Source organism: Danio rerio, chromosome 17 (genome assembly GCF_049306965.1).
Source record: "Danio rerio strain Tuebingen ecotype United States chromosome 17, GRCz12tu, whole genome shotgun sequence".
Classification (NCBI taxonomy): Eukaryota; Metazoa; Chordata; class Actinopteri; order Cypriniformes; family Danionidae; genus Danio; species Danio rerio.
Window position 1 is genome coordinate 41,739,985 of NC_133192.1, and position 14,288 is coordinate 41,754,272.

Below are 14,288 nucleotides of genomic sequence, written 5' to 3' on the forward strand. Positions count from 1 at the left end.
AATTACACGTACAGTGCTAACTGCTCACGTAGATATTAGGAATATAAGTTAAAAAAAAAAGTTTATTATTGTAAATAATAGAAAGTAAATTAAATCGTTCACCATTTCTATGTCTATGCCTATATTTTACAGTCTATGGTCTACGCACGATTTCAGATCACATGGCCGTTTGTATCATCATCTGGTAGGCTACATGGTTAAGTCATATTTATGTACTTTTCATTTGCTCTTGTTTTCAGATTTAATATTATTACGTTTTATTAATGTTTTCGTTTTTTTGGATGTATGTGAAGGCTTTTTAAGGGACTTTGTGTTCACTCAACGGCTAGAAAGCACAAAAGTTCACCTGCCGAATGAGTTCCCGCGTCTGACCACAAGATGGCGTCCACAGCAGAAAGGTGCAAGTTTATAAATACATTATTTCTGTTTGTATGAATCTAGATAGCTGTTTTCATTACTAATATACAGCTTTCAATAAGCTAAATTACTATCACAAGGTCTGTAATGACAATTAGCTTGTACGTTTGCTAGAATTTTCCTAACCTATCTAGCCTTGTTCATTTATATTAAAACAAAAAAAAAGATTGTATTTTATTCAGAAAAACATCTCTCGTTTGTCATTACGTTTGATGATTTGATGTGATTTGAGCTTCTGAACTTCTGTTAAGGGTGCAAAGTGTGCATTGAAGCGGCCTGATTTTATACACCAGTTTACAGTAGTAAAAATATATCAAAGTTAATTAAAGTAAACATATTAAAGGTAAACAGGTTTCTATTTTTTCAATGTAGTTAAAAACTCTTTATGAAATGAATAATATGATTAATAATATGGTTCATTTCTTATATTGATATACATTTTTTATATTAAATTATCTCTGGGTCATAAATGATTCTGCTTGCAGCCTTCAGTACATCAGCTTTCAGGCTCAGTGCTGTGTTTCTTCTTCTTCTTCTTGGTCTTTACTGACGCTCCTGGTGCAGTGATGTTGCAGTTGCTGTGAAAAGCTAGGCGAGAACACAAACCACAAGTGTTTTTATTCAGGCATGCAACAGACTGAATGTCCTAAAACTGTTTGTGGTCAAGCTGGTGATCTTGCATGCTCAATACACACATCAATGCATGAGATAAACTGTGGTTAGACAAAAACAGAAATAAGAAAAGTAAGAAAATATTTAGTGCACGCTGCAGCTGTAAATGTTGCTTTTATTATTTTCATGACTTGGAATTGATGAGAAACTGAAGATGCAAAAGTCTGATTTATTAAAATACGTACCATGAATCAGAGACAGTGTAAACAGCACACAACTGAGGTTTGATTTATTTAAAGAAGAGCAGAGCAATGCAACATATACGAGTGCAACATTCAACATTTAAACCAAATTGTAATAATCATTCAACAAAATTTCCTTTCATAAAGCAAATCCATCTGTTTGTATTTCCTATTATCTTTTAATTTCTACATTAGACCTTCTTTAGTTGTTGAGAAATGACAGTATCCTGTTCACTGATCAGACACTTATAATGAATTTAATGTGTGAAGAGAGTTTAGTGTGGAGTAAATTCAGCACAATGGACAGCTCCCTGCAGTGCTGAACTGACTGAACCACATCTGCAGGAGGAAATGCTACAGAGATGTTTAATTACTGCTGAATAATTACTGAACAATATTGAATATTGAAAATCTAACCCATCAGTAGTGATTACTAATTAAACATTTATTTTATATATAAATTAAGATAAAAGGCGATTACATAAAAAACCTGTTGGGCTTATTCGCTCTAAGACATGCTTTGATAATTATATTTCTTTTAAAGTAATACGGTTTTGTTAATGTTAATAAAAGGAAACACTGAGTTTGTATAATCATTTCTTTTTGTAATTGAACACTCACTTTACAGCTCTTCATCTCTCAGAAAACTCCCTCATTAAACCAATAGTTGCCCTCGCGCACATTAATCAATACACAAGACTAAAGAAAGCCTAATGGAAAATCTGTGCTTTGTGACAATGATCTAAGAGATCTTATCAGATCAGTGAAGTTTATTTTTCAGTTTGGCTGAAGTGAAAACAGTTTTTGATAAAAACAAACAAAAAAATAAGCACATTATTATTAGCCCTGTAAGATTTTTTTTTTTTTTTTTTTTTGGCTACAGAACCAAGCACTGTTGTCCTATGATTTGCCTAAATTAAACTAACTTTAGTTAACCTAATTAACCCAGTGAGCCTTTAAACTGCACTTTAAGCTGAATACTAGTGTCTTGTAAAATAACTATTAAAATATTGTGTCATGAGTTATTAGAGATTATTTATTTAACATATTATGTTTAAAAATGTGTTGCAAAAGATATTTTCTCAATTAAACCGTGCTGGGGAATTATTTAATTCATTACACTCAGAATAATTTATTTCAAGTGTTTATTTCAGTTCATTTTGATGATTATGGATTACAGCTAATATTAGTGTCAATTATAGTTTATCTCTTCATAATATAGCTGTGCTTTAATGATAAGTTTACATGTTTACCTAAAGTTTTATTATTTTAATATTATTTGAATGAATTTTATCGATAATTAATGCAAAGTCCTGCAAATAATTAAGCAACACAATCCTGCAGCCATAGTCCAACTTCAAATACAGAAAAATTGTATATTTAATAAAGTATATTAGTAAAATAAGTGTTTATAATTAGTTTTTAAAGTGTATCTTAGTTTCTAATAATACTTTAAATTAAATTAACAGCAAATTCATTATATTTTGTAAAACGATGATTTATAGTGTATTTAATATTAGAATCTTTAACTTCTGATTTTCCAACCACTTTTAGCAAATTCATCAGTGTTAAACTCATATTTTTCATTATTGTGTGTAATCAGTAAAGATAAAATAAAATGAATATAATAACTAAATATATATTCACTTTAATAATGGCCTGTTGTTCATTTTAGAGCAAGAGTCTCCTTGTGCTGAACGGTTTAACAGCACCTCCACATCACCTGCATCAGAGTGTGTTTTCTGCTGGAATCTGCTGTTCAGTGTGTGTTCGGTGTGTGTTCTCCTCTTCTCCATCTGCGTCTACTGCCTCTGTCAGAAGAAAACTACAGGTCATCAGCTATTCGTAAAAAATGGATATCTCAAATTATAAAATGTAAATTATTCTTATCTTTTGTTAAGTTTCTGTAGGTTCTGGGGCTGAGAACAGACATGTTGAGGTATGAGCACATTTTGAGAATAATTTTAATATATATCATTCGCAATAGTTTAGCAGCAACACAAATTACATCAATATAATATAATATATTTATTTGTTTATTATTTTAATGAAATATATTCTGTTTCAGGCTGGTGATGAAGTGTGTTATGCTTCATTAGACATGCCTTCCACACAGCAACAAAGGCAGAGGAATAAAAGAGCTCAGAGTTCAGACTTCAGTATTTATTCTAATGTCAGAACCAGCAGAATGTAAAGTAGAGTAAACTAAAGTCATTGTTCTTTAGTAGAAATATGATTCAAAAGAGTGTTAATGACAATGTTCTGGCATCTGCATCCTATTTTCATTGATTCTAATATTGTAAGTTTTTAATGATTAAAAATGTAAATACATTTAAGAAAGGTTAAATGTTTTTTCCAAATATTTGACTTGCAGTCTCAGAAAGGACTCAGTGTTGTTTCTGGGTCTCTCAGTTTAATATAATTTAAGCCAATCACATGAGTGCATATGCAGTAGTACTCCCAGCTAAAACTGAAGTTCTTAAACTCTTTTCATGCCACAAAACAAACATCTCCCTGCTACAACAACAGACATGTAGAATGCAAATGTACATCTAACAGAGCTCTGAACATTCCTAATATTAAAAAAACAAAAAACTAGGTCTTAGATCATCAGATGTGTACACCATTTCAGAGGTTTTACTGCTACTGTGGGCAAATTACCACAACAACTCCACCAAAACTTATATATTATAGATCTATAAGATCATTTAATGGAATAACAACCTAAACAATATTTCATCACACCTTTAGCCTCAGTCAGTAGAGCTGCAATCTTCATTTTAAAACCATTATGAAAACCTCCATTAAGAGGACTTAAATGGATAGTTCACCCCAAAATAACAATTCTGTATCATTAACTCCCTTTCACTTGCTCCAAACCTGTTTGAGTTTCTTTATTCTGTTCAATACAAAAGAAGATATTTTGAAGAAAGCTGAAAAGCTGTACCCATTGACTTGTTTGTTTTTGCTACTATGAAAGTCAACGGTTACAGGTTTTCAGCTTCTTCAAAACATTTTATTTTGTGCAAAACAGAAAACAAGAAACTCTTAAAGATTTGAAACCGCTTGAGCTTGAGTAAACAGTGAGTAAATCTGGATTTCTGTGTGAACTCTCCCTTTATTTGAGCTCTCTCCAGTCACTCTAGGAAGACACTACACCTGGATTATTTGTCTAAATAATACATTTATTATTAAAATCCCTTTTAACATTAAAGTCATCTAAAGCCGTGGCTTAGTGCAGGTAAAGGGGCCCCGGCCCTGGGTGAGTCGGCCATTAGTTTATGCCCACTCCTCATTCTGCAGGTGATCAGGAAGCAGTTCTCTGCACTTCCTGTGTGACTCCTGCTCACCCTACACAAATCATTAAGATCATTAATCCAGACTGACCCTAACAACACAATCAAAGCCATGAGTGCGTCACTCAGATAAGTGTCAAGTCACTGGCCACCTGTTCACTGTAACCAGGGATGGCGCTCAATATCGTCCAAACTGGGCCGATCAGCCGCCGCTGGACTGAGACACCAGCCAATCAGCTGACGGCACTCTGATACACACAACACCGTGTTCAGAAACACAGAGCAACACACTTCTGCTGATCTCTCAGTGAGTCTCTTACCTGTTGACAGAGTTATGGGGAAGGTCAGTTTGCTTCTGGACGTGACCCTCAGTGCACCTCCGAAGGGGAAACGGTTGCACAGGATGTTGAAGAGGGTCACTCCTACTGACCACACCGTAGCTGGACCCGCATGGTAGCGCTGTCTGCAGAACCACTCAGGTGGAGCGTATTGAATAGTTCCTGAGAGACACAAGGAGACACAAACACCCGTTCAAAACACTCCAGCACACACAAATTCCCTTTGGTGGATCATCAAAAGCTCACAAACATCCACAGAGTGTTTCCTTCTGCAACACAAACCCACCTGCGAAGTATTTGTAGGCCGAGCGCTTGAGCAGATCTCCACAGCCGAAGTCCAGCAGCTTGATGTCCTGGGACTCTGTGGAGATCAGCAGGTTCTCTGGCTTGACGTCCCGGTGCAGGACTCCGCGGCTCTCGCAGTGTTTCAGAGCCGCGATCAGCTGCACCAGCACTTTCTTGGCCAGACGCTCATCCAGACAGCCGTTCTCCTCACAGAAGCTCTGGAGGTCTTGGCAGGGATCCGGACGCTCCAGGATCAGGATGTAGCGTCTGGGACGGTCAAACCAGTCAAGCAGCTGCAGGACGTTGGGGCAGGCAGGAGCTGAATTGACGCGGGTCATCAGTGCCACCTCCAGCGGCAGCCGACCCTGACCTTCCTGCAGGACAAACGATTGGATTCAGAACCCAATGAAACATCAAACACAACAACAGGTTCACACTGAACTCACAACTCTCAGTCTCCTCTGTGTCCGCTCTTTAGACACATACTTGATGGCGACCTGTAGACAGATAAAGCATAATAAATCACACCTGCCTGATCCTCACACATCACATTTACTGAGATCAGGATTTCTAAAGGCTGTTTGAATGAAGAGCGGAGAAAACGACTTACTGGCAGTCCATCGGACCTGCGCATCCCAGCGAACACAGAGCCAAATCCACCGTCTCCCAGCAGTGGGCCCTTTGCATACGCGTCTGCAACACAGAGGAGCAGTAGAAATGTGTGTTCAAAGAAAACATGCAGCAGTAGAGAAAACTGCAAAAGAGCATTACTGAAACATCATCATCACTTCTTCAATAAGCCATTCTGACCTCTGCGAGAGCGTTTGAGAGCTCTTCTAGATGAGGTGGACGGACGTTCATCTTCTGGTGTTTGCTGGCTGCCGCTCTGCCGCTTCCTCTTCCTGTTACCCTGATCTGTGGACACAGATTTGGCCAACAGGGAAGGCAGAGGTCCATCAAGCTCTTGGCTCACGGTCTGGGTTTCACCATCACCATCATGTGTCCTGACGTCCTGAACAGCTGCCTGGATGAAAGCAGAACTCCTGGATCTGGAGCGGCCTGAGACAACGACAACAACAACAACAACAACATATCACGTTTATTATAAGATTATAAGAATTAATCAACAATTAACTTTAGTAGCTGCATCTACAGAGAATAAAAGACATCTGATCACTTATATCGGGGAACAGTTGTGTTGAAATGGGTTCATTTGTACCAGTTTATTTACATCACATTTCCCCAAATATTACACAACATCATATCATGATTGATCATAAACAAATAAAAACTAAAACACTCACTGCGGTTTTCACCCATCTGACAAACTCCTCCAAACTCCAGCAAACCTGAAAACAAGAACAAAGATCAAATATCAATAAAAATGTCAATAAAAACGATAAAAACAAGATCAAAATCAAAATAAACACAACAAAAGAGCAACAAAACGTGTGAAAAGGAATAATTTCAGCTCTGAGCGTCGATCTCCTTGTAAAATAAAAGTCTTCTGTCAGAAATTCTCTGGTCTCCTTGAAGAATCGCAGTATCAGCACAGTAATCCTCAGCAAATGCCTCAGAAATTCGCCTCTCCTCAATCAACAGATAGCGGCGAGTCTCGGTGTTTATATATGGAGTCAAATCATAACACGCGTTGCTATAGCAACCACAATTTGAATCGCCAATCTGAATCACATGAGTAAACGATTCATCTCATCTCAACATATAAATAATAAATAATTAATAATAATAAATAACATAGTTATAATAATAATAATAATAATAATAATAATAATGAAGTTTAAATCAATTAATTTATAATTCACGAAACTGTAATAATAATGCTAAATGAGCAAGATTGGTTTGACAAGGTTTGACTTTGTAAAATGTACAGCTATTTAGGAATTAATTAAATTAAAATAATAAAATTAACTCATATATTTTCTATTAGTGGCCCAAGCAATGTAAGTGCATGCTGGTTAATTACACGTACAGTGCTAACTGCTCACGTAGATATTAGGAATATAAGTTAAAAAAAAAAGTTTATTATTGTAAATAATAGAAAGTAAATTAAATCGTTCACCATTTCTATGTCTATGCCTATATTTTACAGTCTATGGTCTACGCACGATTTCAGATCACATGGCCGTTTGTATCATCATCTGGTAGGCTACATGGTTAAGTCATATTTATGTACTTTTCATTTGCTCTTGTTTTCAGATTTAATATTATTACGTTTTATTAATGTTTTCGTTTTTTTGGATGTATGTGAAGGCTTTTTAAGGGACTTTGTGTTCACTCAACGGCTAGAAAGCACAAAAGTTCACCTGCCGAATGAGTTCCCGCGTCTGACCACAAGATGGCGTCCACAGCAGAAAGGTGCAAGTTTATAAATACATTATTTCTGTTTGTATGAATCTAGATAGCTGTTTTCATTACTAATATACAGCTTTCAATAAGCTAAATTACTATCACAAGGTCTGTAATGACAATTAGCTTGTACGTTTGCTAGAATTTTCCTAACCTATCTAGCCTTGTTCATTTATATTAAAACAAAAAAAAAGATTGTATTTTATTCAGAAAAACATCTCTCGTTTGTCATTACGTTTGATGATTTGATGTGATTTGAGCTTCTGAACTTCTGTTAAGGGTGCAAAGTGTGCATTGAAGCGGCCTGATTTTATACACCAGTTTACAGTAGTAAAAATATATCAAAGTTAATTAAAGTAAACATATTAAAGGTAAACAGGTTTCTATTTTTTCAATGTAGTTAAAAACTCTTTATGAAATGAATAATATGATTAATAATATGGTTCATTTCTTATATTGATATACATTTTTTATATTAAATTATCTCTGGGTCATAAATGATTCTGCTTGCAGCCTTCAGTACATCAGCTTTCAGGCTCAGTGCTGTGTTTCTTCTTCTTCTTCTTGGTCTTTACTGACGCTCCTGGTGCAGTGATGTTGCAGTTGCTGTGAAAAGCTAGGCGAGAACACAAACCACAAGTGTTTTTATTCAGGCATGCAACAGACTGAATGTCCTAAAACTGTTTGTGGTCAAGCTGGTGATCTTGCATGCTCAATACACACATCAATGCATGAGATAAACTGTGGTTAGACAAAAACAGAAATAAGAAAAGTAAGAAAATATTTAGTGCACGCTGCAGCTGTAAATGTTGCTTTTATTATTTTCATGACTTGGAATTGATGAGAAACTGAAGATGCAAAAGTCTGATTTATTAAAATACGTACCATGAATCAGAGACAGTGTAAACAGCACACAACTGAGGTTTGATTTATTTAAAGAAGAGCAGAGCAATGCAACATATACGAGTGCAACATTCAACATTTAAACCAAATTGTAATAATCATTCAACAAAATTTCCTTTCATAAAGCAAATCCATCTGTTTGTATTTCCTATTATCTTTTAATTTCTACATTAGACCTTCTTTAGTTGTTGAGAAATGACAGTATCCTGTTCACTGATCAGACACTTATAATGAATTTAATGTGTGAAGAGAGTTTAGTGTGGAGTAAATTCAGCACAATGGACAGCTCCCTGCAGTGCTGAACTGACTGAACCACATCTGCAGGAGGAAATGCTACAGAGATGTTTAATTACTGCTGAATAATTACTGAACAATATTGAATATTGAAAATCTAACCCATCAGTAGTGATTACTAATTAAACATTTATTTTATATATAAATTAAGATAAAAGGCGATTACATAAAAAACCTGTTGGGCTTATTCGCTCTAAGACATGCTTTGATAATTATATTTCTTTTAAAGTAATACGGTTTTGTTAATGTTAATAAAAGGAAACACTGAGTTTGTATAATCATTTCTTTTTGTAATTGAACACTCACTTTACAGCTCTTCATCTCTCAGAAAACTCCCTCATTAAACCAATAGTTGCCCTCGCGCACATTAATCAATACACAAGACTAAAGAAAGCCTAATGGAAAATCTGTGCTTTGTGACAATGATCTAAGAGATCTTATCAGATCAGTGAAGTTTATTTTTCAGTTTGGCTGAAGTGAAAACAGTTTTTGATAAAAACAAACAAAAAATTAAGCACATTATTATTAGCCCTGTAAGATTTTTTTTTTTTTTTTTTTTTTTTTTTTGGCTACAGAACCAAGCACTGTTGTCCTATGATTTGCCTAAATTAAACTAACTTTAGTTAACCTAATTAACCCAGTGAGCCTTTAAACTGCACTTTAAGCTGAATACTAGTGTCTTGTAAAATAACTATTAAAATATTGTGTCATGAGTTATTAGAGATTATTTATTTAACATATTATGTTTAAAAATGTGTTGCAAAAGATATTTTCTCAATTAAACCGTGCTGGGGAATTATTTAATCATTCATTACACTCAGAATAATTTATTTCAAGTGTTTATTTCAGTTCATTTTGATGATTATGGATTACAGCTAATATTAGTGTCAATTATAGTTTATCTCTTCATAATATAGCTGTGCTTTAATGATAAGTTTACATGTTTACCTAAACTTTTATTATTTTAATATAATTTGAATGAATTTTATCGATAATTAATGCAAAGTCCTGCAAATAATTAAGCAACACAATCCTGCAGCCATAGTCCAACTTCAAATACAGAAAAATTGTATATTTAATAAAGTATATTAGTAAAATAAGTGTTTATAATTAGTTTTTAAAGTGTATCTTAGTTTCTAATAATACTTTAAATTAAATTAACAGCAAATTCATTATATTTTGTAAAACGATGATTTATAGTGTATTTAATATTAGAATCTTTAACTTCTGATTTTCCAACCACTTTTAGCAAATTCATCAGTGTTAAACTCATATTTTTCATTATTGTGTGTAATCAGTAAAGATAAAATAAAATGAATATAATAACTAAATATATATTCACTTTAATAATGGCCTGTTGTTCATTTTAGAGCAAGAGTCTCCTTGTGCTGAACGGTTTAACAGCACCTCCACATCACCTGCATCAGAGTGTGTTTTCTGCTGGAATCTGCTGTTCAGTGTGTGTTCGGTGTGTGTTCTCCTCTTCTCCATCTGCGTCTACTGCCTCTGTCAGAAGAAAACTACAGGTCATCAGCTATTCGTAAAAAATGGATATCTCAAATTATAAAATGTAAATTATTCTTATCTTTTGTTAAGTTTCTGTAGGTTCTGGGGCTGAGAACAGACATGTTGAGGTATGAGCACATTTTGAGAATAATTTTAATATATATCATTCGCAATAGTTTAGCAGCAACACAAATTACATCAATATAATATAATATATTTATTTGTTTATTATTTTAATGAAATATATTCTGTTTCAGGCTGGTGATGAAGTGTGTTATGCTTCATTAGACATGCCTTCCACACAGCAACAAAGGCAGAGGAATAAAAGAGCTCAGAGTTCAGACTTCAGTATTTATTCTAATGTCAGAACCAGCAGAATGTAAAGTAGAGTAAACTAAAGTCATTGTTCTTTAGTAGAAATATGATTCAAAAGAGTGTTAATGACAATGTTCTGGCATCTGCATCCTATTTTCATTGATTCTAATATTGTAAGTTTTTAATGATTAAAAATGTAAATACATTTAAGAAAGGTTAAATGTTTTTTCCAAATATTTGACTTGCAGTCTCAGAAAGGACTCAGTGTTGTTTCTGGGTCTCTCAGTTTAATATAATTTAAGCCAATCACATGAGTGCATATGCAGTAGTACTCCCAGCTAAAACTGAAGTTCTTAAACTCTTTTCATGCCACAAAACAAACATCTCCCTGCTACAACAACAGAAATGTAGAATGCAAATGTACATCTAACAGAGCTCTGAACATTCCTAATATTAAAAAAACAAAAAACTAGGTCTTAGATCATCAGATGTGTACACCATTTCAGAGGTTTTACTGCTACTGTGGGCAAATTACCACAACAACTCCACCAAAACTTATATATTATAGATCTATAAGATCATTTAATGGAATAACAACCTAAACAATATTTCATCACACCTTTAGCCTCAGTCAGTAGAGCTGCAATCTTCATTTTAAAACCATTATGAAAACCTCCATTAAGAGGACTTAAATGGATAGTTCACCCCAAAATAACAATTCTGTATCATTAACTCCCTTTCACTTGCTCCAAACCTGTTTGAGTTTCTTTATTCTGTTCAATACAAAAGAAGATATTTTGAAGAAAGCTGAAAAGCTGTACCCATTGACTTGTTTGTTTTTGCTACTATGAAAGTCAACGGTTACAGGTTTTCAGCTTCTTCAAAACATTTTATTTTGTGCAAAACAGAAAACAAGAAACTCTTAAAGATTTGAAACCGCTTGAGCTTGAGTAAACAGTGAGTAAATCTGGATTTCTGTGTGAACTCTCCCTTTATTTGAGCTCTCTCCAGTCACTCTAGGAAGACACTACACCTGGATTATTTGTCTAAATAATACATTTATTATTAAAATCCCTTTTAACATTAAAGTCATCTAAAGCCGTGGCTTAGTGCAGGTAAAGGGGCCCCGGCCCTGGGTGAGTCGGCCATTAGTTTATGCCCACTCCTCATTCTGCAGGTGATCAGGAAGCAGTTCTCTGCACTTCCTGTGTGACTCCTGCTCACCCTACACAAATCATTAAGATCATTAATCCAGACTGACCCTAACAACACAATCAAAGCCATGAGTGCGTCACTCAGATAAGTGTCAAGTCACTGGCCACCTGTTCACTGTAACCAGGGATGGCGCTCAATATCGTCCAAACTGGGCCGATCAGCCGCCGCTGGACTGAGACACCAGCCAATCAGCTGACGGCACTCTGATACACACAACACCGTGTTCAGAAACACAGAGCAACACACTTCTGCTGATCTCTCAGTGAGTCTCTTACCTGTTGACAGAGTTATGGGGAAGGTCAGTTTGCTTCTGGACGTGACCCTCAGTGCACCTCCGAAGGGGAAACGGTTGCACAGGATGTTGAAGAGGGTCACTCCTACTGACCACACCGTAGCTGGACCCGCATGGTAGCGCTGTCTGCAGAACCACTCAGGTGGAGCGTATTGAATAGTTCCTGAGAGACACAAGGAGACACAAACACCCGTTCAAAACACTCCAGCACACACAAATTCCCTTTGGTGGATCATCAAAAGCTCACAAACATCCACAGAGTGTTTCCTTCTGCAACACAAACCCACCTGCGAAGTATTTGTAGGCCGAGCGCTTGAGCAGATCTCCACAGCCGAAGTCCAGCAGCTTGATGTCCTGGGACTCTGTGGAGATCAGCAGGTTCTCTGGCTTGACGTCCCGGTGCAGGACTCCGCGGCTCTCGCAGTGTTTCAGAGCCGCGATCAGCTGCACCAGCACTTTCTTGGCCAGACGCTCATCCAGACAGCCGTTCTCCTCACAGAAGCTCTGGAGGTCTTGGCAGGGATCCGGACGCTCCAGGATCAGGATGTAGCGTCTGGGACGGTCAAACCAGTCAAGCAGCTGCAGGACGTTGGGGCAGGCAGGAGCTGAATTGACGCGGGTCATCAGTGCCACCTCCAGCGGCAGCCGACCCTGACCTTCCTGCAGGACAAACGATTGGATTCAGAACCCAATGAAACATCAAACACAACAACACGTTCACACTGAACTCACAACTCTCAGTCTCCTCTGTGTCCGCTCTTTAGACACATACTTGATGGCGACCTGTAGACAGATAAAGCATAATAAATCACACCTGCCTGATCCTCACACATCACATTTACTGAGATCAGGATTTCTAAAGGCTGTTTGAATGAAGAGCGGAGAAAACGACTTACTGGCAGTCCATCGGACCTGCGCATCCCAGCGAACACAGAGCCAAATCCACCGTCTCCCAGCAGTGGGCCCTTTGCATACGCGTCTGCAACACAGAGGAGCAGTAGAAATGTGTGTTCAAAGAAAACATGCAGCAGTAGAGAAAACTGCAAAAGAGCATTACTGAAACATCATCATCACTTCTTCAATAAGCCATTCTGACCTCTGCGAGAGCGTTTGAGAGCTCTTCTAGATGAGGTGGACGGACGTTCATCTTCTGGTGTTTGCTGGCTGCCGCTCTGCCGCTTCCTCTTCCTGTTACCCTGATCTGTGGACACAGATTTGGCCAACAGGGAAGGCAGAGGTCCATCAAGCTCTTGGCTCACGGTCTGGGTTTCACCATCACCATCATGTGTCCTGACGTCCTGAACAGCTGCCTGGATGAAAGCAGAACTCCTGGATCTGGAGCGGCCTGAGACAACGACAACAACAACAACAACAACATATCACGTTTATTATAAGATTATAAGAATTAATCAACAATTAACTTTAGTAGCTGCATCTACAGAGAATAAAAGACATCTGATCACTTATATCGGGGAACAGTTGTGTTGAAATGGGTTCATTTGTACCAGTTTATTTACATCACATTTCCCCAAATATTACACAACATCATATCATGATTGATCATAAACAAATAAAAACTAAAACACTCACTGCGGTTTTCACCCATCTGACAAACTCCTCCAAACTCCAGCAAACCTGAAAACAAGAACAAAGATCAAATATCAATAAAAATGTCAATAAAAACGATAAAAACAAGATCAAAATCAAAATAAACACAACAAAAGAGCAACAAAACGTGTGAAAAGGAATAATTTCAGCTCTGAGCGTCGATCTCCTTGTAAAATAAAAGTCTTCTGTCAGAAATTCTCTGGTCTCCTTGAAGAATCGCAGTATCAGCACAGTAATCCTCAGCAAATGCCTCAGAAATTCGCCTCTCCTCAATCAACAGATAGCGGCGAGTCTCGGTGTTTATATATGGAGTCAAATCATAACACGCGTTGCTATAGCAACCACAATTTGAATCGCCAATCTGAATCACATGAGTAAACGATTCATCTCATCTCAACATATAAATAATAAATAATTAATAATAATAAATAACATAGTTATAATAATAATAATAATAATAATAATAATAATGAAGTTTAAATCAATTAATTTATAATTCACGAAACTGTAATAATAATGCTAAATGAGCAAGATTGGTTTGACAAGGTTTGACTTTGTAAAATGTACAGCTATTTAGGAATTAATTAAATTAAAATAA

The 14,288-nt window shown here is 36.3% G+C and overlaps 2 protein-coding genes and 1 long non-coding RNA gene across 9 annotated transcripts; 1 reads left to right on the plus strand and 2 right to left on the minus strand.

The window, feature by feature from the left end:
* Positions 1-279: 279 nt before the first annotated feature.
* LOC110438567 (serine/threonine-protein kinase pim-3-like) lies at positions 280-6,787 on the minus strand. 4 transcript variants are annotated; one of them, XR_012393103.1, is made up of 8 exons: positions 6,495-6,787; positions 6,001-6,249; positions 5,801-5,883; positions 5,637-5,687; positions 5,192-5,564; positions 4,888-5,067; positions 2,919-3,082; positions 280-1,005 (listed from the first exon to the last, which is right to left on the minus strand). XR_012393103.1 is itself a non-coding variant. In XM_073927869.1 (8 exons), exons 1-7 carry the CDS (start codon positions 6,508-6,510, stop codon positions 3,000-3,002), a joined length of 1,035 nt encoding a protein of 344 aa, XP_073783970.1. In that variant the 5' UTR covers positions 6,511-6,787; the 3' UTR covers positions 280-1,005; positions 2,995-2,999. The 4 variants fall into 4 exon arrangements, 3 of the variants coding, with proteins under 3 accessions (XP_073783970.1, XP_068077133.2, XP_073783969.1); XM_073927869.1 differs by having other exon boundaries at positions 2,995-3,082; XM_073927868.1 differs by lacking the exons at positions 280-1,005; positions 2,919-3,082 and adding exons at positions 4,436-4,622; positions 4,720-4,815.
* Positions 6,788-7,235: 448 nt separating this feature from the next.
* LOC141378465 (uncharacterized) lies at positions 7,236-9,320 on the plus strand. Its single transcript, XR_012393112.1, has 2 exons — positions 7,236-7,352; positions 7,462-9,320. It is a non-coding gene; the product is annotated as an uncharacterized lncRNA (long non-coding RNA).
* On the minus strand, positions 7,448-13,965 carry LOC110438566 (serine/threonine-protein kinase pim-3-like). Of its 4 annotated transcripts, none has more exons than XR_012393107.1 (8): positions 13,673-13,965; positions 13,179-13,427; positions 12,979-13,061; positions 12,815-12,865; positions 12,370-12,742; positions 12,066-12,245; positions 10,097-10,260; positions 7,448-8,173 (listed from the first exon to the last, which is right to left on the minus strand). XR_012393107.1 is itself a non-coding variant. In XM_073927887.1 (8 exons), the coding sequence occupies exons 1-7, from the start codon at positions 13,686-13,688 to the stop codon at positions 10,178-10,180; spliced, it is 1,035 nt and encodes a 344-aa protein (XP_073783988.1). In that variant the 5' UTR covers positions 13,689-13,965; the 3' UTR covers positions 7,950-8,173; positions 10,173-10,177. The 4 variants fall into 4 exon arrangements, 3 of the variants coding, with proteins under 3 accessions (XP_073783988.1, XP_068077135.2, XP_073783987.1); XM_073927887.1 differs by having other exon boundaries at positions 7,950-8,173; positions 10,173-10,260; XM_073927886.1 differs by lacking the exons at positions 7,448-8,173; positions 10,097-10,260 and adding exons at positions 11,614-11,800; positions 11,898-11,993.
* Between the last annotated feature and the right edge of the window lie 323 nt (positions 13,966-14,288).